The following is a 27,280-nucleotide window of genomic DNA, read 5'->3' as shown; positions in this document are numbered from 1 at the left end:
TTTGAAACAACAACACAGTCTATTTCGTTTATATCAAACAATGTTCTTTTCTGACTTTAGGCCTTTAATAAGACACATTTTACAATTCAAAATTTAATATACTACAATGTAATGTTGAACATTTTTTTCGGAATCTTCCGAACATATCTGGAATATATGTAAAACAAAAAAAAAAGAAACAAAACAAAAAAAACTTTGGTCGAACCCACGACCCTTGGCATGCAAGTCGGCCGTAGCAACCACTGCTCCACGGTGCCAAACTAAATGTTTGTTCCTGTTAAATAAACTTTGTTTATTCGGTTCGTGGGCGCCGCAAGCTATGCTATATAAATATAACTTATATGGATATTTATCTATTGATGACCATAACAGGTACATAGCTCAGTGGTTAGTGTGTTGGCTTGCAAAGTGCATGGTTCTATTCTCCGTCCAGGCGAAAGGTAAAAAAATATTAAAACTTTATAAAATCGTATAATTTCTTCTACATTGTTGGTATTACAGGAAAAGGTGTTAAGAACTAAAAAACCTCGTGGATGTGAAAAGGATGTGAGGGAAAATGCAATTAGCAAGAATGCAATGTTTTTTTTTTTTTTTTTTGAGTTTGTCTTTATGAAATTGTTTTTACATCCTGGAAAGGAATAAACGTTTATCACAAAAAGTATATACTTTTCTTCCAAATACACTTCCTTACAGCGAAAAGCAAATGAGAAACGAACTTTGTTTGTCTAAAATTTCGTTTGGGAGGAAAGAATTATTTTTTTGCGTGTAGGTAGAATCTTTAATTTTTTTCTTCGGGAAGCGTACTGGTTGAACTGATTTGCTTGGGAGAAGATTTGTCATCAAACCCCCTAAAATGCTATATATTATCAAGTAACCCGCTACGACGATGAGTTTTCAAAGTAAACTATTATATTTAATTCACTATTATAAAGGGTGATTTGTTAAGAGCTTGATAACTTTTTTTAAAAAAAAAAACGCATAAAATTTGCAAAATCTCATCGGTTCTTTATTTGAAACGTTAGATTGGTCCATGACATTTACTTTTTGAAGATAATTTCATTTAAATGTTGACCGCGGCTGCGTCTTAGGTGGTCCATTCGGAAAGTCCAATTTTGGGCAACTTTTTCGAGCATTTCGGCCGGAATAGCCCGAATTTCTTCGGAAATGTTGTCTTCCAAAGCTGGAATAGTTGCTGGCTTATTTCTGTAGACTTTAGACTTGACGTAGCCCCACAAAAAATAGTCTAAAGGCGTCAAATCGCATGATCTTGGTGGCCAACTTACCGGTCCATTTCTTGAGATGAATTGTTCTCCGAAGTTTTCCCTCAAAATGGCCATAGAATCGCGAGCTGTGTGGCATGTAACGCCATCTTGTTGAAACCACATGTCAACCAAGTTCAGTTCTTCCATTTTTGGCAACAAAAAGTTTGTTAGCATCGAACGATAGCGATCGCCATTCACCGTAACGTTGCGTCCAACAGCATCTTTGAAAAAATACGGTCCAATGATTCCACCAGCGTACAAACCACACCAAACAGTGCATTTTTCGGGATGCATGGGGAGTTCTTGAACGGCTTCTGGTTGCTCTTCACTCCAAATGCGGCAATTTTGCTTATTTACGTAGCCATTCAACCAGAAATGAGCCTCATCGCTGAACAAAATTTGTCGATAAAAAAGCGGATTTTCTGCCACTGATTTTGGTAATAAAATTCAATGATTTGCAAGCGTTGCTCGTTAGTAAGTCTATTCATGATGAAATGTCAAAGCATACTGAGCATCTTTCTCTTTGACACCATGTCTGAAATCCCACGTGATCTGTCAAATACTAATGCATGAAAATCCTAACCTCAAAAGAATCACCCTTTATAAGATTCGGCCCGCCCGAACTTACTTACTAAAAATGAGGTCTGTTTTAGTTACGATATTCCTATTTATAGCAAATCTTAAAATGTGCTTCATACATTGGGAGCCATCGCGGTGCAATGGTTAGCATGTCCTTCTTACATTCAAGGAGGATTCGACTGAATTCGCTCTCTAGAATTCGACTGAATTCTCTCTCAGTAATGTAGGTGACATTTCTGAGTGATTCAAAGCTTCTCAAACTGGTTTCACATTAATCTACATTACTCTTGGAACAGCATAGCCAACTGCTGATTTTGCACGAATGGTAATATCACCAGGATTACAACATTTTGTCATTTACGTATTCTATTGTCTATAATCAAAGCAAGGCTGACATTATATAGATTCAGCAAGCGCTGGAGTTTGTCTGTTGCTTCCAAAATTTTCTAGCATTTTCTGTTGGGATATTTCTTCGTTTTTAATTCTTCTGTAACTAAAACCACCCTAAATTTTTCATAGTGTATCTGAAGAACAAGTGACTTTTGCACGATAATTTTCATCAGGCATTCAATCACGTTTCAAAGAACATTTCGATTAAAACAGCTCATCAGTAAATTTAATATAATTTGCATAGACATTTTATGATGTCAAAATGCTATAAAAACGATCTTAGAACAGATTTCAGTTAATTTTCATATCATCATTTGTGCGTACATAAATTAGGTTCCCTGTTTCGTCTTGCCAAAGCCATTGACTAAGGAAGGGAATATTTATGTGTCTGTTGGAAGATATCTTAGGCATTTGCTAAGCTTTGGGTGTGCTCTTCTTCTGTGTCCTTCCTTCCTTCAAGTATTTCATTATAGAACGTACTCGTCATAAATACCAATGTCACAATAGAATAGGGGGGAGTTGTTTTCTTTTTATTAGCCATAAATGTCCTTGCTTTAGGTATTCGGCTTTGTTCAAAACAAGCGAAGTTACTAACCATTCTGACCATCCCAATTGTCGTGTGGTGATGAATTTATTTGAACAAGAATCTAGCTGTCTACTGGAGAATATTGTATTCGTGTTGTCATATGTTTGATTGAGATGATGCTTATGGACTTTAAAAAGAAATTTGGATACAAATGCATAGCAAAGCAAACAGATCTAGAGACGTCTTTAGGTTAGGTTAGGTTAGGTGGCAGCCCGATGTATCAGGCTCACTTAGACTATTCAGTCCATTGTGATACCACATTGATGAACTTCTCTCTTATCACTGAGTGCTGCCCGATTCCATGTTAAGCTCAATGACAAGCTTTAGGTTAGCTATGATAGTTGCAAGTTGTAATATACACTGCAAAAAATAATAACCTAATTTAAAGAATATGGATTTAAGGACAAAGTTCATTTAAGCCTTTGATGGTTGAGTCATCAGTTGCCTTTATAGGGAGTACAAGGTCTTCAGGGACCTTGTAATTCTTTTATGGAATTTCATATAAATATATATGTTTAAATTTTTTTACCTTCCACTTTCCGTTTGAAAAACATCGAAACATTGGCCTCAGACCCAATTAAAAATATATATAGATTGGGCCGTGGTAAAATTCTATGGCGATCAATCAGACCAACTTCCGAACGAAAAAAGCGTTCGATTTGAAACTGTGTACATGGTTTGCAATTGCATATTGTCCATATCGGACAAATTTTAGGTATAGACCCCATACACTGAAAAAACAGTGAACCCACCAGGAAGAAAACTTTCCGTTAATTTTAGAAAATTTTGAATATTTATAGAAAATTTTAACTAACCAGTATTACAAACGTTGGCATCACGCCAATGTCATAAAAATAAGTAAATATTTTTCGACAAATTCAAGAAAATTTATTAGATATAACTAAGTTTTTTCACTTGTTAAAGAAAATTTTGTAAAGGGTGATTTGTTAAGAGCTTGATAACTTTTTTTTAAAAAAAAACGCATAAAATTTGCAAAATCTCATCGGTTCTTTATTTGAAACGTTAGATTGGTCCATGACATTTACTTTTTGAAGATAATTTCATTTAAATGTTGACCGCGGCTGCGTCTTAGGTGGTCCATTCGGAAAGTCCAATTTTGGGCAACTTTTTCGAGCATTTCGGCCGGAATAGCCCGAATTTCTTCGGAAATGTTGTCTTCCAAAGCTGGAATAGTTGCTGGCTTATTTCTGTAGACTTTAGACTTGACGTAGCCCCACAAAAAATAGTCTAAAGGCGTCAAATCGCATGATCTTGGTGGCCAACTTACCGGTCCATTTCTTGAGATGAATTGTTCTCCGAAGTTTTCCCTCAAAATGGCCATAGAATCGCGAGCTGTGTGGCATGTAGCGCCATCTTCTTGAAACCACATGTCAACCAAGTTCAGTTCTTCCATTTTTGGCAACAAAAAGTTTGTTAGCATCGAACGATAGCGATCGCCATTCACCGTAACGTTGCGTCCAACAGCATCTTTGAAAAAATACGGTCCAATGATTCCACCAGCGTACAAACTACACCAAACAGTGCATTTTTCGGGATGCATGGGCAGTTCTTGAACGGCTTCTGGTTGCTCTTCACTCCAAATGCGGCAATTTTGCTTATTTACGTAGCCATTCAACCAGAAATGAGTCTCATCGCTGAACAAAATTTGTCGATAAAAAAGCGGATTTTCTGCCACTGATTTTGGTAATAAAATTCAATGATTTGCAAGCGTTGCTCGTTAGTAAGTCTTTTCATGATGAAATGTCAAAGCATACTGAGCATCTTTCTCTTTGACACCATGTCTGAAATCCCACGTGTTCTGTCAAATACTAATGCATGAAAATCCTAACCTCAAAAGAATCACCCTTTAGTTTGAAGGAAAAACTTGGAGTTCAAAATTGCAAGAATGTCTTTAGTGACATACGAAGTTCATGATGGACGTATATTTGGTAAAATTTACAAATTTAAAGAAATTCTGAACTATTTTGTGGAAGACACGAATTTAGTTTATCTTTATGCTTCATTTGAGTATAGTTTTTTCCTCGGTTTTAGTTAATTTAACTAACGTACACAAAAAATTATCAGAGTAAAGAAAACTTTCTCCAAACATAATCATTCCATGAACTAAAATAAAGTTAATTTGGCTTTAGTGAAATAGAGAGTTCACTTTTTTTTTGAGTGTATAAACCCACCCCCAAGATTTGACTTACTCATCCTCATGGAAGAACAAATTTATTTCAACCAAATTTGGCACGCATAGCTACACAGAGAATACATATTGGTTGTGATGACCGAATTTATTGCCAACCTCCTTTTGGCAGTTGCAGCAACTATCTGCTGGCAGTTGTGGTACCCGATAAATTCGGTCGACTCAATCGAATTATGGGAAATCCAACCAATACCATATATGGAGATGGTTGTACTGGACGGTACAATTGGTCATTACTCCCTTCTTATTTGGTTGTATTACCCAACACTATTAGCACCTTAACCGAATTGAAAATAAATTTTTCCTCAAAATATTGTATTTTCCATTTTTATACCCTTCACCACTACTGTGGTACAGGGTATAATAAGTTTGTGCATTTGTATGTAACGCCAAGAAGGAAAAGTCTGAGACCCATCGTTTAGTATACCGATCGTCTTAGAATTGAATTCTGAGTCGATTTAGCGATGTCCGTCTGTCTGTTGGTGTATTTTTGTGTGCAAAGTACAGCTCGCAGTTTTAGTCCGATTGTCCTAAAATTTGGTATAGGGTCCTGTTTCGGCTCAAAGACGATAACTATTGATTTTGGAAAAAATCGGTTCAGATTTAGATATAGCTGCCATATATATTTTTCACCGATCTGGTCATAATTGGCATGTATATCAACCGATCTTCCTCAAATTCCGTACATCCGAATATTTTATGAGTCTCGAAAATATGAAAATATTAGCCAAATCGGTTCAGATTTAGATATAGCTCCCATATATATCGTTCGCCCGATTTACACTCATTTGCCCACAGAGGCCAATTTTTTGCTCCGATTTAGTTGAAATTTTGCACAGGGAGTAGAATTAGTATTGTAGCTATGTGTGCCAAATTTGGTTGAAATCGGTTCAGATTTAGATATAGCTCCCATATATAGCTTTCGCCCGATTTACACTCATATGACCACAGAGGCCAATTTTTTGCTCCGATTTAGTTGAAATTTTGCACAGGGAGTAGAATTAGCATTGTAAAGGGTGATTCTTTTGAGGTTAGGATTTTCATGCATTAGTATTTGACAGATCACGTGGGATTTCAGACATGGTGTCAAAGAGAAAGATGCTCAGTATGCTTTGACATTTCATCATGAATAGACTTACGATCTGCCACAACGTCGAATTTTCAGTGAATGGGCCCTAGAAAAGTTGGCAGAAAATCCGCTTTTTTATCGACAAATTTTGTTCAGCGATGAGGCTCATTTCTGGTTGAATGGCTACGTAAATAAGCAAAATTGCCGCATTTGGAGTGAAGAGCAACCAGAAGCCGTTCAAGAACTGCCCATGCATCCCGAAAAATGCACTGTTTGGTGTGGTTTGTACGCTGGTGGAATCATTGGACCGTATTTTTTCAAAGATGCTGTTGGACGCAACGTTACGGTGAATGGCGATCGCTATCGTTCGATGCTAACAAACTTTTTGTTGCCAAAAATGGAAGAACTGAACTTGGTTGACATGTGGTTTCAACAAGATGGCGCTACATGCCACACAGCTCGCGATTCTATGGCCATTTTGAGGGAAAACTTCGGAGAACAATTCATCTCAAGAAATGGACCGGTAAGTTGGCCACCAAGATCATGCGATTTGACGCCTTTAGACTATTTTTTGTGGGGCTACGTCAAGTCTAAAGTCTACAGAAATAAGCCAGCAACTATTCCAGCTTTGGAAGACAACATTTCCGAAGAAATTCGGGCTATTCCGGCCGAAATGCTCGAAAAAGTTGCCCAAAATTGGACTTTCCGAATGGACCACCTAAGACGCAGCCGCGGTCAACATTTAAATGAAATTATCTTCAAAAAGTAAATGTCATGGACCAATCTAACGTTTCAAATAAAGAACCGATGAGATTTTGCAAATTTTATGCGTTTTTTTTAAAAAAAAAGTTATCAAGCTCTTAACAAAGCACCCTTTAGCTATGCGTGCCAAATTTGGTTGAAATCAGTTCAGATTTAGATATATCTCCCATATATAGTTTTCGCCCGATTTACACTCATATGACCACAGAGGCCAATTTTTAACTCCGATTTAGTTGAAATTTTGCACAGGGAGTAGAATTAGCATTGTTGCGTGTCAAATTTGGTTGAAATCGGTTCAGATTTAGATATAGCTTCCATATATATGTGTTTTTGATTTCGACAAAAATGGTCAAAATACCAACATTTTCCTTGTAAAATCGCCACTGCTTAGTCGAAAAGTTGTAAAAATGACTCTAATTTTCCTAAACTTCTAATACATATATATCGAGCAATAAATCATAAATAAACTTTGGCGAAGTTTCCTTAAAATTGCTTCAGATTTAAATGTTTCCCATATTTTTTTACTAACATCGTGTTCCACCCCAATGCATTAGCCGACATAAATTTTGAGTAGAAGTCTATCAAATTCTGTCCAGATGGAGTGAGTGGGACAAACCTTTATATATAGCCCCCAACACATTTGACGGATATGATATGGTATCGAAAATTTTGATCTACAAAGTGGTGTAGGGTATAATATAGTCGACCCCGCCCGACTTTAGACTTTCCTTACTTGTTTCATATAATTTATTGATTTCTATACTCTCTTGATATTAAAATCTAATTGGATCTACACTTATAAAGGTTGGTTAAAGTGTAAGGGCCGATGTTGAATGTGAGCCACATCTAAACGCCAAGTTTTTTCCGAATTTTATTTGACATTTCTCTATTTCAGACTTATTCAATTTGAACCATGGAGAGATACAAAATCCAACAACGTGTTAAAGTTATCCCGACTTATTATGAAAATTTTCGAAGAAAATCATCTTCAGTGATGAGGCACATTTTCACCTCAGTGGATTCGTCAATAAACAGAATTGCCGCATTTGGGCGAATGAGAATCCAAGAGTGATTGTCGAAAAAGCAATGCACCCACAAAGAGTGACTGTTTTGTGCGGTTTATGGGCTGGTGGCATCATCGGGCCGTATTTTTTTCAAAATGGAGATGTCAATTGCCCGCCAAGATCATGTGATTTGACACCGTTGGACTTTTTTCTTTGGGGTTATTTGAAAGAAAAGGTGTTTGTCGATAAGCCAGCAACAATTCAAAAGCTAAAGGATGAGATAATTCGGCACATTATGCATCAGCGTCATCGAAAATTTGGACCATCGGATGGAGGTGTGCCACCGAGGTCGCGGCGCCCATTTGGCCGATATTTTGTTCCATATATAATTGAGTAATACCAATATATCATAATAAAATAAAATTACAATAATTTCGTAAATAGTTTGTGTGTTTTAAACAAAATAAACATCGGTCCTTGAAAATTTAACCACCCTTTACTAAAATACAATAATCAAATACATATTCGAAAAACTTTTCCTTTCTGGTGCATTTCGGATCCATAAAATGAAACACGTTCCTATGATTTTGTCTCAGACTGGCCCATGAGGACCTGTCTATGGGCTAGTCCTACTAAGTTCTTCCAGGACTTGTCCTTTGGAATGAGTTCAAGTCCCGTGCAAATTTACCCCGCCAAAAACAAATCCATGTTAAAGTGATCGGTCCCTTCCATACCATTGGACTAAAACTGGGACTGGTCCCACACACCAGGTACTAGTCCTGTACCGATTCTGGGGTTGATCCATTTCCCGTAGGGTTATTATATAGGCTCCTTATAAACCCATTCCCTAAATGAACCTTCGGGGCCTCTTGGAAGAGAAAATTTCATCCAATTTGATTTTGATTTGAAATTTTGTAAGTGATGTCAGTCCATATCGAACCATAATACTATATAGCCTCCATATAAGCCTGCCGCTCACTCAAAAAATATTGTTTGCATTCAATTACGAAATTGATTGTAATATTGAAATATCTTCAACCACAGAAATGATAGTATCAATCACCGAAGTCAATTAAAAAATTAATTGATCCAATTAAAAAAATATATTTGAAAATACAATGCAGATTTTAATCGGAAATATTTTGGCGATTTGTTTTCTGTGCAAGATTTGACTTTTGAAGCCTCAAAATTTCATCAGATCCGGGTGAAATTTGGCCCGCTAATTATCATGCGGAAATTGGTTCATATCAGTTGCAGAGTATTAAATTCTTCATCTTCACCATTGCCGTTTCAGAGATGTGTTTAAACAATAACAAAAATCGAAAAAACAGTGCATTTATTATGGATTTCTAGAAATTTCAGTACATGGACCTAGAGGACCTTATCGCACGTACCCGTACTAAATACATTAAAAACAATAAAAATTAAACTATTGGTCGGATCACTTCTAAACTTTTTTTTAAAAGTTTCGATATAAAATTTCTATGCAATCAATGTGGGGGTTGGGTATACTTCCCTCAGATCATCAAGGAGTAATTTCAGTTTGAAAATGAAAATGGTCCTCAGGGATCTTCTGACCCGTCCGAGGGTTATAGATGCGGTATACTTGGCTTGGATCAATACCAAAATCAGAATCCATACCAAAATATTCTGATCAAAGAAGTCTTTTTTTGGGTATATATCCTTCCCATCCCATGGTTGCATTATGCGCACATAATTTGCCGCCAATAATGCTTCCAAATCTTATTAACATACAAATAAGGTTATAAACAAAAAAAAAAAAAAAACAATTTCCCTTATTTTATTTAACATCTAAAACTTAAAACCCCAAATAGATTCTAATTACTATGAAAATAATTTATTGTATTTTTAGCAAACTCATTAAAAGTAATTATTTTGGTTTCATTTCAGTTGAGAGCTACAAAAATATAGAAAATTTCGACATAAAGCCGCACACCAAATACATTCTCCCAAAAATGGTCACTAAGCAATCGCCCACCACCCAGAGAAAAACCACAGCAACTGCATCAGAGGCAACAAATACATGTGGCATCAGCAGCAGAAGCACCACCACCAGCATTACGAATAGCAGAAAATTTGGAACCAAAAAGTCTGCACCAGGATTTTTATGGACGATTATCGTCTTTATGGTAAGTCATACATCATGATGATATAGCAAATAATTCGCCTGGTAAGCACCCTCTCTTATACTACAACTCTTACCTCAACATCCGGTAATTAAAGCTGAATATATTGATGCTGATGATGATGATGAGTGGGATGCAGGGGATTTTTATCGGTCATACCATTTAAAGTTAAAGATGGATCATTATTATTTGCTTTTAGCCCACTGCAGCCCTTTTTATGGGAGAATCCATCATTAAAGTCATCAAATGTTAATAGAACATAAACCGGAAATGTTATGTTCATATGCGGTGAGCTAAGAATTACAAGGCCGGCCCATTGAGGAGTTGTATTGCTGGGGTGTCTATGGAAAATTTTGCCATGTCTGGTCTTTGATTTCTCACAATTTCCCATCCAATATTTAAGACTAGCCTCTTTGGCATTTATGCGAATTTATGAGAGTTCTTGCAAATGTTAGCGGTATCCTTGAAATTGCAACTCTTAACCGCCAAGCGATTTGTTGCCCATTTTATTTCAATGGTAAAATCTCTTCTCCATGGCTTTGTGAAAGATGTTAATGTCTACGTTGAGATTTCACTGAAATGCCCAACTCGTGGTTTGTAAAGAGTATAATTAGCTGACCGCTATGTCAATTGGCCAGAAACATGTGGTTTGTTTATGAAGCTCGTTTCCAAATTATCCTTAAATAGGAGGCAATAAAAGCGACAAGAGGTGGGTTAATGACTTAGGAATTTGGAAAGAATATGAGCGAATATAAATACGAGTAGTTAGAACCAGTATTACCGTTGTATCATTTTAGTGGCAATTTTGCCACGTTTGTGCCACCTTCTTGTTGTCAGCCACTAAATATGATACTTTTTTACTATTTTGCGACACTTTTTTTTTGCCATACTGTGTCACTTTTTATACCCTCCACCATAGGATGGGGGTATATTAACTTTGTCATTCCGTTTGTAACACATCGAAATATTGCTCTAAGACCCCATAAAGTATATATATTCTGGGTCGTGGTGAAATTCTGAGTCGATCTGAGCATGTCCGTCCGTCCGTCTGTTGAAATCACGCTAACTTCCGAACGAAAAAAGCTATCGACTTGATATTTGGCACAAGTAGTTGTTATTGATGTAGGTCGGATGGTATTGCAAATGGGCCATATCGGTCCACTTTTACGTGTAGCCCCGAAATTTTTGGCTTGCAGACCCTCTAAGAAAAGCAAATTTCATCCGATCTTGCTGAAATTTGGTACATGGTGTTAGTTTATGGTCTTTAACAACTATGCAAAGATTGGTCTACATCGGTCCATAATTATATATAGCCCCCATATAAACCGATCCCCAGGTTTGGCTTGCGGAGCCTCTAAGAGAAAAAAATTTCATCCGATCCGGCTGAAGTTTGGAACATGGTGTTAGTATATGGTCTCTAATGACCATGCAAAAATTGGTCCACATCGGTGCATAATTATATATAGCCCCATATAAACCGATCACCAGATTTGACCTCCGGAGCCTCTTGGAAGACAAAAATTCATCTGATTCAGTTGATATTTGGTACGTGGTTTTAATATATGGCCTCAAACATACATGCAAAAATTGGTCGAAGTCCGTCCATAATTATATATAGCCCCCATATAAACCGATCCCCAGATTTCACCTCCGGTGCCTTTTGGAGAAGCAAAATTCATCCGATCTGATTGAAATTTGGTACGTGGTTTTACTATATGATATTTAACAACCATTCCAAAAGTGGTCCATATCAGTCCATAATCATATATAGCCCCCATATAAACCGATCCCGAGATTTGGTTTTGGAACCTCTTGGAGGAGCACATTTCATCCGAGTCAGTTGAAATTTGGTACATTGAGCTAGTATATGGCCGTTAACAACCATGCCTAACTAGGTCCATATCGGTCTATAGTTATATATAGCCCTCAGATAAATCGATCCCAATCACACAAAAATTGGTCCATATCACGTTCATAATTGTATATAGCCCCCATATAAGCGACCCCCATATTTCAATTTTGGCTCCCTATGTACCGTGCAAAAGTCCATATCGATTCGTAATTATTCGATTTAAGATACCACAACCCAAGTAATTCGATTGTGGATGACGAATCACGAATCTTATATATGTGAGCAATTTTTTTACCATAATATTATCAATGTATACTTTTACCGCCTAAAATTATGCATGCACAATTTTATATATTAGATAAACCTAATTAATCCCCGGAATATAAAATTTTCAAAGATTTTCAACTAAATGCAATTACTACTTATATCTAAATGAAAAAGTTGTTTCACTACACTATATAATACACGGATGTAAATGAGGTTAATTGTTGAATTTTATGTATGAAACAGTGTAACACTTTTTTAAAATGAATGCCCCACTTTGTACGGCTTGTGACACTTTTTGTGCCACTTTCTACAAATTCCCAACGGTAACGCTGGTTAGCACGAAATGTTAGCAGGTCAATTTTTTCACACTCCATAACAATTTTTTTTTAATAAACACAGATGCAAATTCTTTTGGTGCTTTTTAAACAATATAATCAGCTTTCAACAAAACAAATATCATGTTACTGATATTTCAAGTTTGAAAGAAATATTAATGTCAACTTGTTCGTTCTTGGTGGAAGCCACATAATGTAATGTTTGCACGACAGCCTTTTATACAAGGGGCCCTAGGTTCAATCCCTGTTTGGAGTTCATATATGATATCACTTAATATCGATCTTAGTTCTTTCTTTCTTATTAATAGTATTTTTATACCCTAAACCATATAGTGGTCAGGTTATAATAAGTTTGATCGGCCAAAAAATGTGCCTACCAGAAATATTGATTTTAGACCCCATAAAATATATACCGATCGACTCAGAATCACCTCCTGAGTCGATCTAGCGCTTGGTGTCCGTCCGTCCGTCTGTCCATGTATTTGTTGTGCACAGGATTCCGGTCGCAATTATTAACCGATTTTGATGAAATTTGGTACAGGGAGGGTTTTGGGCACAAGGACGAACGCTATTGAATTTGGAAGAAATCGTATCAAATTTAGATATAGCTGCCATATATATGTATCGCCCGATTTCGACAAATGGGTCGCGTTGCGCTTTTTTTTAAACGGATCGTCACCAAATTTGGCAAAAGGTAATCTTTTCCATCGCCCTTCAAGTCTGCAAAATTTCATTCAAATCGGTACAGATTTAGATATAGCTCTCATATATATGTATCGCCCGATTTTCCCAAATTTGGCCACAAAACCTTTATTTATCAACCGATCTTACCCAAATTTGGCTAAATGTAGTCTTCTATAGCACTAACTATATGTGCAAAAAATCATCGAAATCGGTTCAGATTTAGATATAGCTCCCATATATATGTATAGCCCGATTTTCCCAAATTTGGCTATAGAACCCTTATTTATTAACCGATCTTACTAAAAGTTGGCTAGATCCAGTCCTCTATAGTACTAACTATATGTTCAAAATTTCATCGAAATCGGTTCAGATGTAGATATAGCTCCCATATATGTGTCACCCGATTTTGAAAAATTTGCCCCTAATAACCTTATGTCATTTCTTAACTGATCTTACTCAAATCTTGCACAAGGTAACCTTTTGTGGTATTAATCAAATCCGCAAAATATTATGCAAATTGGTTCAGATTTAGATGTAGCTCCCATATATATGTATCGCTCGATTTTCCCAAATTTGGCCATGGTACCCATTTTTTATTAACCAATGTTACTCAAATTTCAAATTTTGATGTACTAGCCGATCGTACTTATACGTACTTGTAGCTCTTACATAAGAATATTGCTCGATTTTTACAAATTTGTGTTTATTACCCACACTAATTTAACGATTTTCTCTTTTATAATAATGGGCTCAATATTAGTGGCATTCTAACTCCGTAGGCGCAATATCAACATAACCAGTGTTGCTAGAAGTAGGGGAAATTCCCTATATGTAGAGTTTTTCTAATATTTAGAGTCTTGTAGGGACGCAGGGCCACAATGTAGGACATTTTCACTCAACACAATTTGTAATAATTTTTACATTTTGGTGGCTCTAGAGGAGGAAATTAGAAGCCGGCAAGGCTTGATCTCTAACAATGTGTGGCACACTTTATTCCTGTATAAAATTTTGTCAACATTTTATTTCTATAGAACATTTTGTCAAAATTGTATTTCTATAGATATTTTTTTCAAAATATTATTTCTATAAAAAATTTTCTCAAAATTTTATTTCTGTGGAATTTTTTTCTCAAAATTTTTTTCTATACAATTTATTGTCAAAATTTTATTTCTATAGAAAAATTTCTCACAAAAATTGGTTTAAAGAAACTTTTTCCAAAATTTTATTTTTATAGAGATTTAATAAAAAAGATTACTAATTTGGGTAGAATTCTACCAACTGTGGCAACCGTGGTGGTAATACAAATTTATATTCTAAGTTATATACATTGCATATTCCATTCCATTTTTGTTTTGTAATTTTTTTTAAATTTAACGAAAAATATAGTAGGGAAAATTGTTTGGGAATGTATGGGAAAGTAGGGAACTTTTTTTGTCCTTGTAGGGTAAACCGAACATTTTCCCTGGCAACATTGACGATGAGCAATAGTCAGATTGACACAAAGCACCCATAGACATGTACCCCTTAAATATGCAACTGCGGTTTATCTCCCAGACCTATATGTTACCCCACAAATGCTTATGATTACTAATTCTGTAATGGTGGTTTAGGGTATGATATAGTCGGCCCCGCCCGACTTTCTACTTTACTTACTTGTTTCTTTTCTTTATTTATTCAAATTTACTGGTTTATTGAGTTTTTCATCCATCCAATTCATATACGTTTTATGAGAACAGAAAAAATAGATATTGAAATTGCGATACCCGTTTCCTTTGTTAGCTATTGAGCTCTCCAATAGTTATTTTTCATTCAGTTTTCTGAAAAAAAAAAAAACAAAAACCAAATCTCTTAGTATTTTTTTTTATTTTGTATGGTATTCATGCACAAATATGAGGATAGTAGAGAGTATGGTCTTATGGTTCAACGGATTTTAGTTTCACTTTTAGCCTTTTGGCTTAAACAATGATTTCGCATGTAAAGCAAAAAAATGGTACAATTGTTTTCTTACAAAAGGATTTGAGGTAGACAAATGGCAACCGAAAAAAACCATGGAATTTAACCTATATACTCGCATGTGATATATATTTTTTGTTAAATTTTGATAGGGCGTGAAACAAACATTTACTGTTAGGTTGGCTAAGGTTGAAAAGAACATTCCCTTTTCGCAGTCATAAATGTGTTGACATAGAACTAAGATATAGTACGCAGCGTTACAGTTGTGCCATATTAGTAGCAAATTTGACAATATTTAAGCTGTGATACTGAAATTAGAAATATGGAGGTTGTTTAGATGCACATTTTCGTTTTTATCCATCCTCGTTTTCGTAGAGCCCTCATATAAACTGATCTTTCGCTTTGACTTTCAATTTCCATCAAGTTAGAAATTTAGACGTATTTTATGTCTTCAAAAACATGCGTCGAATTTGGTTTACATCGGTCCATATTTTGATAAATCCCCCGACCGACCTGTTTTGAATTCTTGGGCACTAGATACCACAATTTTTCCGATTATCCTGAAATTGTAAATGTCGAGATATGAACCATAAGAGATATGTCAAAGAGTTTTTATATACTGAAAAGAGTGCAAGAGTTTTTATATACTGAAAAAATATTGTCCTAAGGCCAAATATAAAAAATTTTTCCTTGTCCAAACGTCGATGAACATTTCGATGTAGTAGTTTTGTACTTATTATTACACTGAAAAAAAAAGCATCCTCGGTTCCACAGATTTTGTCTTTACTTTAAAATTGGAATGCTTTCCCTGAAATTGTAAATGTAGACATATCTTGTAACCATGAGAGATATGGCAAATTTGTTAAGGGTTTTATATAATCCTTATATACAACGGCCTACAGATTTAATTTCTTGGGGGGATAGAAAGTGTACTATGTTAACCATCCAAGTAGCACGAACTAGAAATAAAATTTGCCGATTTTGCTCCTCTTGCTCATGCGAGTAAAAATCTATAGAATTCAGATTTAAATTCATATTAAATTTCATTGGAGTTTATTGCATGCTTAGCCGAGATATTTAGGATTTTTTTAAAACTAAAAAAAAAAATAAAAACAAGTAAGGAAAGTCTAAAGTCGGACGGGGCCGACTATAAAGGGTGATTCTTTTGAGGTTAGGATTTTCATGCATTAGTATTTGACAGATCACGTGGGATTTCAGACATGGTGTCAAAGAGAAAGATGCTCAGTATGCTTTGACATTTCATCATGAATAGACTTACTAACGAGCAACGCTTGCAAATCATTGAATTTTATTACCAAAATCAGTGTTCGGTTCGAAATGTGTTTCGCGCTTTACGTCCGATTTATGGTCTACATAAATAAGCTACGTAAATAAGCAAAATTGCCGCATTTGGAGTGAAGAGCAACCAGAAGCCGTTCAAGAACTGCCCATGCATCCCGAAAAATGCACTGTTTGGTGTGGTTTGTACGCTGGTGGAATCATTGGACCGTATTTTTTCAAAGATGCTGTTGGACGCAACGTTACGGTGAATGGCGATCGCTATCGTTCGATGCTAACAAACTTTTTGTTGCCAAAAATGGAAGAACTGAACTTGGTTGACATGTGGTTTCAACAAGATGGCGCTACATGCCACACAGCTCGCGATTCTATGGCCATTTTGAGGGAAAACTTCGGAGAACAATTCATCTCAAGAAATGGACCGGTAAGTTGGCCACCAAGATCATGCGATTTGACGCCTTTAGACTATTTTTTGTGGGGCTACGTCAAGTCTAAAGTCTACAGAAATAAGCCAGCAACTATTCCAGATTTGGAAGACAACATTTCCGAAGAAATTCGGGCTATTCCGGCCGAAATGCTCGAAAAAGTTGCCCAAAATTGGACTTTCCGAATGGACCACCTAAGACGCAGCCGCGGTCAACATTTAAATGAAATTATCTTCAAAAAGTAAATGTCATGGACCAATCTAACGTTTCAAATAAAGAACCGATGAGATTTTGCAAATTTTATGCGTTTTTTTTTAAAAAAAGTTATCAAGCTCTTAACAAATCACCCTTTATTATACCCTGCACCACTTTGTAGATCTAAATTTTCGATACCATATCACATCTGTTAAATGTGTTTTTGGCTATATATAAAGGTTTGTCCCAAATACATACATTTAAATATCACTCGATCTGGACAGCCTTTGATAGACTTCTACAAAATCTATAGACTCAAAATTTAAGTCGGCTAATGTACTAGGATGGAACACAATGTTAGTAAAAAAATATGGGAAACATTTAAATCTGAAGCAATTTTAAGGAAACTTCGCAAAAGTTTATTTATGATTTATCGCTCGATATATATGTATTCGAAGTTTAGGAAAATTAGAGTCATTTTTACAACTTTTAGACTAAGCAGTGGCGATTTTACAAGGAAAATTTTGGTATTTTGACCATTTTTGTCGAAATCAGAAAAAACATATATATGGGAGCTATATCTAAATCTGAACCGATTTCAATCAAATTTGGCACACATAGCTACAATGGTAATTCTACTCCCTGTGCAAAATTTCAAGCTAATCGGGATAAAACTCTGGCTTCTGGGTCCATATAAGTCCATATCGGGCGAAAGATATATATGGGAGCTATATATAAATCTGAATCGATTTCAACCAAATTTGGCACGCATAGCTGCAATGCTAAATCTACTCCTTGTGCAAAATTTCAACCAAATTGGACCAAAACTCTGGCTTTTAGGACCATATTAGTCCATATCGGGCGAAAGATATATATGGGAGCTATATCTAAATCTGAACCGATTTCAATCAAATTTTGCACACTGGACTATACTACTAATTGTACTCCTAGTGCAAAATTTCAACCAAATTCGGCCAAAAATCTGGCTTCTGAGGCCATATAAGTCCATATCGGGCGAAAGATATATATATGGGAGCTATATCTAAATCTGAACCGATTTCAATCAAATTCAATTTGGCACACTTGATTATACGACTAAGTGTTATGTTTGTACAAAATTTCAAGCAAATCGGTATAAAACTCTGGCTTCTGGGGCCATATAAGTCCATATTGGGCGAAATATATATATGGGAGCTATATCTAAATCTGAACCGATTTCTTGCAAAATCAATAGGGTTCTATTCTGACCCAAATTAGGAACATGTGCCATATTTGAAGGCGATTGGACTTAAATTGCGACCTAGAATTTGATACAAAAATGTGTTCACAGACAGACGGACGGACAGACGGACATGGTTATATCGACTGAGGGACCCACCCTGAGCATTATTGCCAAAGACACCATGTGTCTATCTCGTCTCATTCTGGGTGTTACAAACATATGCACTAACTTATAATACCCTGTTCCACAGTGTGGCGCAGGGTATAAAAAGTGTTTTTTTCACTACACTATGGAGATATGTAGGCTCTATAAAATTAAAATTAAGATACAGATCTCATTTCTTCTGTTATTGTGCTATATTAACAAAGCTATTTATGGATAAATAAATAAATAAATATTTTAATAAATAAATGTCACTTTAAAATTCGAAATTATAACATTAAATAATGTTTTCTTAATTTCGAACAAAAAAAAAAACAATAACTTTAAACGAAATATGCCAATTCCCAATGAAAATCCAATTTTAGTAGCTTTTTCATCTTTAATTCAAAAAAGGAATATTTTAGTTACTTAAATTGTTTTCTTTAAATCAAAAATTTTTTTCTGTACATTTAGGAAAGACATACGACTTTAATGGAGAAGCGCAAGTTTCAAAGATTCGTATGTACAATCTTGCTCTTAATTAAAATTTCTTTATTAAAAAAATCTTTAATGTTGTGAATAAGGCGAGTCCTAAAATCTAAGTTTTATAAATTTTTAAATTATGCCAATTTTTTTTTCAGTGTGAGAAAACACAAAATGGTCTCCATGGAGAGTTAATCAAGTTTTTACCAAGTACAAAATTTTTCTATGAGGAAAACCTGTTACACAAAAATGGCATTGGTATTTTAGGGTCTTGTGCTTTTTTTCACTGCAATATTAAGGATTCACTCCTGTTTTATTATTATACCCTCCATCATAGGATGGGGGTATATTAACTTTGTCATTCCGTTTGTAACACATCGAAATATTGCTCTAAGACCCCATAAAGTATATATATTCTGGGTCGTGGTGAAATTCTGAGTCGATCTAAGCATGTCCGTCCGTCCGTCCGTCCGTCCGTCCGTCCGTCTGTTGAAATCACGCTAACTTCCGAACGAAACAAGCTATCGACTTGAAAATTGGCACAAGTAGTTGTTATCGCTGTAGGTCGGACGGTATTGAAAATGGGCCATATCGGTCAATTTTACGTATAGCCCCCATATAAAGGGACCCTCAGATTTGGCCTGTGGAGCCTCTAAGAGAAGCATATTTCATCCGATCTGGCTGAAATTTGGTATATGGTGTTGGTATATGGTCTCTAACAACCATGCAAAAATTGGTCCATATCGGTCCTTAATTATATATAGCCCCCATATAAACCGATCCCCAGATTTGGCTGGTGGAGCCTCAAAGAGGAGCAAATTGCATCCGATCCGGCTGAAATTTGGTACATGGTATTGGTATATGGTCTCTAACAACCGTGCAAAAATTGGTCCACATCGGTCCATAATTATATATGGCGCCCATATAAACCGATCCCCAGATTTGGGTTGCGGAGCCTCAAAGAGAAGCAAATTTCATCCGATCCGCCTGAAATTTGGTACATGATATTGGTATATGGTCTCTAACAACCATGCAAAAATTGGTCCACATCGGTTCATAATTATATATAGCCCCCATATAAACCGATCCCCAGATTTGGCTTGCGAAGTCTCCAAGAGAAGCAAATTTCATCCAATCCGGTTGTAATTTGGAACATGGTGTTAGTATATGATCTTTAACAACCGTGCCAGAATTGGTCCATATCGGTCCATAATTATATATAGCCCCCATATAAAACATTCTCCAGATTTGACCTCCGGAGCCTCTTGGAGGAGCAAAATTCATCCGATCCGGTTCAAATTAGGCACGTGGTGTTAGTATATGGTCGCTAACAACCATACCAAAATTGGTCCAATCACACAAAAATTGGTCCATATCGGTTCATAATCATGGTTGCCACTAGAGCCAAAAATAATCTACCAAAATTTTATTTCTATAGAAAATTTTGTCAAAATTTTATTTCTATAGAAAATTTTGTCAAAATTTTATTTCTATAGAAAATTTTGTCAAAATTTTATTTCTATAGAAAATTTTGTCAAAATTTTATTTCTAGAGAAAATTTTGTTAAAATTTTATTTGGTTCATAATAAAATTTTTATCGTTGTCAAAATTTTATTTCTATAGAAAATTTTGTCAAAATTTTATTTCTATAGAGAAATTTTGTCAAAATTTTATTTCTATAGAGAAATTTGTTCAAATTTTATTCGGTTCATAATCATGGTTGCCACTCGAGCCAAAAATAATCTACGATTTTATTTCTATACGAAATTTTGTCAAAAGTTTATTTCTATAAATAATTTTGTTAAAATTTTATTTCTGTAGAAATTTTTGTCAAAATGGTATTTCTATAGAAGATTTTGTCAAAATTTTTATTTCTATAGAAAATTTTGTCAAAATTTTATTTCTATAGAAAATTTTGTTAAAATTTTATTTCTGTAGAAAATTTTGTCAAAATTTTTTGTCTACTTTGTCAAACTGAATTATATACGTATTGGATCGATCTTTTTTGATTTAATATATACCACGTATGGACTTAGACACAATTTAGAAGATGGTGTTAGGAGGTTTTAAGATACCTTGCCATCGGCAAGCGTTACCGCAACTTAAGTAATTCGATTGTGGATGGCAGTGTTTAGATGAAGTTTCTACGCAATCCATGATGGAGGGTACACAAGCTTCGGCCTGGCCGAACTTACGGCCGTATATACTTGTTTTTGTTTATTTTTTTGATAATGACTTTTCATTACTTATAATCAAGACACTTACAGGTCTTCTAATAGATCTAATTTTATTATTTGCACTTCTAAATTAAAATTTGATATGGTAAATTAATCTATTCTGGGGCCATAGTTCTGGGGCTTTGTAATAAATTAATTTTCTAATGTAGACACCAGAAATATCCTTTTTCTTTTTTACACTTTAGTTGTGGTAGGTGCTGGTGATTGTATTGTGGTAGCCAAGCCTCTAAAGAATATTTGAAAAATTAATAGTATTTTTGTCTTCCTCTTCTTGTATACATTTTTCATTGTACTCATTTTTTTTAACATGACATAGTTGTAAAGGAGAATTGTGGAAAGTTTCCGTTTTGCAAACCATTTGAAATGGTGCGTGATTTAAGGTAGCCGCCATTAAATTTGTTTTGCTCTTGTCCACTCGTACTGAAAGTAATTACGGCTACCATTCAAAAAACACCTCGAAATGCTTGAATGTTTTTGTGGTTCAAAATTAACATTTTTTGGGGTAGAAGTTTGGGGTTTTCTGTGTTGTGTTTTTTTTTGCGGAACTAAGTACACAACCATGATCAGCAAAATGAAAATAAATGATTTTGGGCATTTTTTCCCTTGGCATGAAAAGTAAAAAATTCGAATTAATTATTTTGTAATGGCATTTGTAAGATTCTTACGTTATGAGGCATTAGAAGGAATCATAACAATCCAGTAAAAACATTTGGAAGTTGTTCGAAGGGCGCAACTTTAAAAGCATTTCCAAATATATCATTCCAAAGACGTTCTTTATTTTAACTACACAGGAAGTTCTTTTAATTTTAATCTTTATAACTCGCTCTTTTTCATATTTGTAATGGGTAGTTTTAACTTTTCTTGTTTCATGTCGGTTAAAACAGAGTAAGAATTAATTACAATTTATTTAAATTTTGTAGAATAAAATGCCAGATCTATTCTAGAAAAATTGCACATTTTTAAAAACATTTGAGGTCTAACGTTACAGAAAAGCTTTAGAATGCACAACAAAATCATAAAAATTTATTTGGTAAAGTAGAACAATTTTTTTTTTTTAATTCACAAATTCAGTGCAACGGCTGTTGAAATGGTGAACATCTGTCCTATGACAAGCCCATTTTAATTCCATCGCTTCTGCGTCAATTTTGCACCACTTCCGTATCCAAAAATAACATTTTCACTACTTTTCTGGCGACGCTTTTTTTTGCTGGGGACTTGTATACTTTAGTAATGGAAGTTCGGCCGAGCCGAGTCTTATGTACCTACTGGACTAAAAGTTTTGGTCGTATCGGTCTAAGCCTTCTGTACGAACAAGAAGTCCCATCTACGGATAGAACTGTACACTCAAAAAAAGTTTACTTTGGTCCAAAGAACTTGACGTTCCCTTCACGATTTTTGTATTGATTCCGAGCAAAAGATTTCTTTATTTTAAAGAAAATAAATACATTTTGAGTGACCTATCTGGCTTTAAATTTAGGATCAATAAAATTAAAATTATGATACAGATCTCATTTATCGAATTTCCATTCTCTTTTCGCGGCATACTAATAAATACGTCAAAGAAACAAATTCTCTTCATTCAAAAAAAAAAAAAAAAATTTAAACCAAAGATGCTAAACCTTAAAAGAAAATCTTAGCCGGTTAATTTAAAGACGATTTTTATACCCTCCACCATAGGATGGGGGGTATATTAACTTTGTCATTCCGTTTGTAACACATCGAAATATTGCTCTAAGACCCCACATTGCTCTAAGACCCCATATATATGTTCTGGGTCGTGGTGAAATTCTGTGTCGATCTAAGCATGTCCGTCCGTTCGTCCGTCTGTTGAAATCACGCTAACTTCCGAACGAAACAAGCTATCGACTTGAAACTTGGCACAAGTAGTTGTTATTGATGTAGGTCGGATGGTATTGCAAATGGGCCATATCGGACCACTTTTACGTATAGCTCCCATATAAACCGACGCTCAGATTTGTCTTGCGAAGCCTCTTGGACGAGCAAAATTCATCCGATCCGGCTGAAATTTGGTAGGTGGTGTTAGTCTATGGTCTATAACACCCATGCAAAAATTGGCCCACATCGGTTCATAATTATATACAGTCCCCATATAAACCAATCCCCAGATTTGGCTTGCGGAGCCTCTAAGAGAAGGAAATTTCATTCGATCCGGTTCAAATTTGGAACATAGTGTTAGTATATGGTCTCTAACAACCTTGGGAGAATTGGTCCATATCAGTCCATAACTATATATAGCCCCCATATAAACCGTTCTCCAGATTTGAACTCCGGAGCCTCTTGGAGGAGTAAAATTCATCCGATCCGGTTCAAATTTGCAACGTGGTCTTAGTATATGGCCGTTAACAACCATACCAAAATTGGTCCATATCGGTCTATAGTTATATATAGCCGATCCCCAATCACACAAAAATTGGTCCATATCGGTTCATAATCATGGTTGCCACTCGAGCCAAAAATAATCTACCAAAACTTTATTTCTATAGAAAATTTTGTCAAAATTTTATTTCTATAGAAAATTTTGTAAAATTTTTATTTCTATAGAAAATTTTGTTGAAATTTTATTTCTATAGAAAATTTTGTTAAAATTTTATTTCTATAGAAAATTTTGTTGAAACTTTATTTCTATAGAAAATTTTGTCAAAATTTATTTTAAATTTATTTAATTTATCAAAAATCCTCGAAATAAGTCTTAACTTATATTTGAAGCGTTTTTATCTTATATATAAAAATTCAATATTTTAGTTAATTTAAGAACGATTTCTTTAAAACAGGAATGTGTTTGTTTACTTTAAGGAGAATTTGCCTTAGTTCAAAGGCATACGACTTTAACGGAGGGAAGCTAATATCCAAAAGTTGTGTTGTTGAAGCAAAAATTATTTGTTTTAATTAAAATTTCATGTTTTTTAAGAAAATTGTTCTTAATATTTTGTAAATTGATCATCTGAAAATTTTGGTTGCCAAATCTTTTTTTCTCAGTTCTAAAAACCGGAAAATTTCATTAAAAGTCAGCCAACGAAAAATTTTCATTGATATAACGAAACATTTTCATTAATATAATGAAAATATTCGTTAGTAGTACGAAACGTTACGTTGATTAACAGAAAAATCGTTATAATAACAAAAAATGTCGTTGTATTAATGAATTTGTTTCATTGGCTGAATTTTAACGACACATTTCGTTAATATAACGAAACTTTTTCTATTAGTGTATTATTTTAGATAAAATTTCATTAATTTCGAAATATTCTCATTGGTGTTTTTTAATTAAAGCAGTCCTTATTGCCTGTATCAGGTGCTAAGTTGGCAATTTGCACTGAAAAAAAAACACAGTTGACCCAAAATTTTCAATAAGCCCGACGTTGCACCGCTTGGTTTTCGTCACTCTATTTTGTACCATTTTGCTTCGTATTTTATAGAAATTCATTAAAATTTTTCTACATGGTCCATCGACTTAACCTTAATCTTTTGTGGGCAACAATCAAATCAATGCAAATACCCAAATAATTTTCGGCACAGATTGATGAGCTTATGTCCAGAACGAACTTTTGTCAAGGCGTAGTCTCATCAAGATCTAATCAAGAAATCAATTTGGCCAAGTGTTGCACTTAATAAAAATGAATCCTAGTGTCGCACGCAAAAGACCGCACAAACATTCCAACCCATTCAAGCCATCCATTATCAGATTCTCCATTTTCCAGCATTGTGTGAAACAAAAAGGCCTAGTCTGAGTGGAATTAATGTAAGTGGTAAGCATGCAACCAGAACATGGAAGTGAAATGAAACGAAAGCTCGGTGGACTTTTTTTGTGCCAAAATGCCAAAACAAACTTTCCGGGTTTACAAAAGGGATTAGAAGAAGAATTTGCCTCGCTTTCCTTTTCCTCTCCCTCCTTCTTTCTCTGCCTTTTGCTCACTGACATTGATGGCTGTAATTGTGGTATTACAAACAAATTTTGGTGTTGTAAGGAGATTTACATTGTTGTATAACATTTTCTCGTGATATATCCTTTTCTTTGACATAAGGCAAGCATAAATATTTCCTTCCCTTTTTTTGGGGACGTCTGTCTTGAGATTATTATGAAAAACGAAAATCCTTGCGACAATGATGGACAATGATTAGGGACTAAGGGGCTTGTGGTTAATTTTAGGAGTTAAGCCGAGTACTATGTTCAGTTTTCAAGCTGAAAACCAGTTTGTTTTCATGGTTACTTTTTTTAATTAATTAATTTAGCATTATTTGCAATCAACTCCTTGGATCTTTTCCATCCATTATTTGGCAAGACTTGATCAAAATATAATCGTCTTCATAAATATAATTGTACTTTTAATTTTGTGTTTTGGTGAAAAACCGAACATAGTACTCACCTTTAGAAAAAAAAGTGGGAGCTATTCCACAAACATTTCTTATAAAGCGCATCCTTATTTGAACATGTGGCATTTGACTATTTCACTTCCATGGAAGTTCTTTTGAGAAGTTCTTTTGCATATTAGGATATTTTTTAATTTTTTTTGAATTTTTAATGGAAAAAAATAAAAAAACTAAAAAAAAGGTTTTTGCCGAAACAAAAACAAAACGATGTGTTTAATTAAAAAAAAAGTATATACGGCCGTAATCTTATGTACCCTCCACCAGGCCGAATCTTATGTACCCTCCACCATGGATTGCATAGAAACTTGTACTAAAGACTGTCATAAAAAAAATAAAAAAAATAAAAAAAAAATAAAAAAACTAAAAAAAAAAAAAGGTTTTTGCCGAAACAAAAACAAAACGATGTGTTAAATTAAAAAAAAAGTATATACGGCCGTAATCTTATGTACCCTCCACCAGGCCGAATCTTATGTACCCTCCACCATGGATTGCATAGAAACTTGTACTAAAGACTGTCATTCACAATCGAATTACTTGGGTCATTCACAATCGAATTACTTGTCAAGGTATCTTAAAACTTCTTGTACAGTAATAACATTTTTACAAAATATTCTGTAGTAATAAAATTTTGACTAAATTTTGTATAGTAATAAACTTTTGACAAAATTTTGACAAAATTTTGTATAGTAATAAAATTTTGACAAAATATTCTATAGGAATAAAATGTTGACAAAATTTTCTATAGTAATAAAATTTTGGTAGATTATTTTTGGGGATCGGCTATATATAACTATAGGCCGATATGGATCAATTTTGGCATAGTTGTTAGCGGCCATATACTAGCGCAATGTACCAAATTTCACCACGTGCCAAATTTCAACCTGATCGGATGAATTTTGCTCCTCCAAGAGCTCCGGAGGTCAAATCTGGGGATCGGTTTAAATGGGGGTTATATAATTAAGACCAGTATGAACTAATTTTTGCATGCTTGTTAAAGACCATATATTACCACCACGTACCAAGTTTCAACCGGATCGGGTAAACTTTGCTCTTCCAAGGGGCTCCGGAGGGCAAATCTGGGGATCGGGTTATATGGGGGCTATATATAATTATGGACCGATATGGACCAATTCCTGCATGGTTGTTACAGCCCATATACTAACACCACGTACCAAATTTCATACGAATCGGATGAATTTTGCTCATCCATGAGGCTCCGGAGGTCAAATCTGGGGTCACGTTATATGGGGGCTATATATAATTACGGACCGATATGGACCAATTTTTGCGTGGTTGTTAGAGACCATATACAAACACCATGTACCAAATTTCAGCCGGCTATATATAACTATAAGCCGATATGGACCAATTTTGGCATAGTTGTTAGCGGCCATATACTAGCGCAATGTACCAAATTTCACCACTTTCCAAATTTCAGCCGGATCGGATGAAGTTTGCTTCTCTTAGAGGCTCCGCAAGCCAAGTCTGGCGATCGGTTTATATGGGGGCTATATACTATTATAGACCGTTGTAGACCAATTTGCGCATGGGTGTTAGAGACCATATACTGACACCATGTACCAAATTTCACCCAGATCGGATGAATTTTGCTCCTCCAATAGGCTCCACAAGCAATATCTGATCGTCCGTTTATATGGGAGCTATACGTAAAAGTGATCCGATATGGCCCATACCATCAATACCGTCCGACCTACATCAATAACAACTACTTGTGTCAAGTTTCATGTCGATAGCTTATTTCGTTCGGAAGCTAGCGTGATTTCAACAGA

At 35.0% G+C, this 27,280-nt stretch overlaps 1 protein-coding gene across 2 annotated transcripts in view; it reads left to right on the top strand.

Moving 5' to 3' along the window:
• The window catches only part of LOC142223294 (ADAMTS-like protein 1), a 129,867-nt gene that overhangs the window by 31,837 nt on the left and 70,750 nt on the right, over positions 1-27,280 (top strand). For both annotated transcript variants that reach the window (XM_075293162.1, XM_075293160.1), the window contains exon 2: positions 9,773-10,011. In XM_075293162.1, coding sequence (XP_075149277.1) covers positions 9,838-10,011 — 174 coding nt within the window. In that variant the 5' untranslated portion in view covers positions 9,773-9,837. The remainder of the gene's footprint in view (positions 1-9,772; positions 10,012-27,280) is intronic.

This window comes from Haematobia irritans, chromosome 2 (assembly GCF_050003625.1).
Source record: "Haematobia irritans isolate KBUSLIRL chromosome 2, ASM5000362v1, whole genome shotgun sequence".
In the NCBI taxonomy this organism is placed as follows: domain Eukaryota; kingdom Metazoa; phylum Arthropoda; class Insecta; order Diptera; family Muscidae; genus Haematobia; species Haematobia irritans.
Note: the sequence above shows the minus strand (reverse complement) of the source record. Positions and strands in the feature narration are given on the sequence as shown.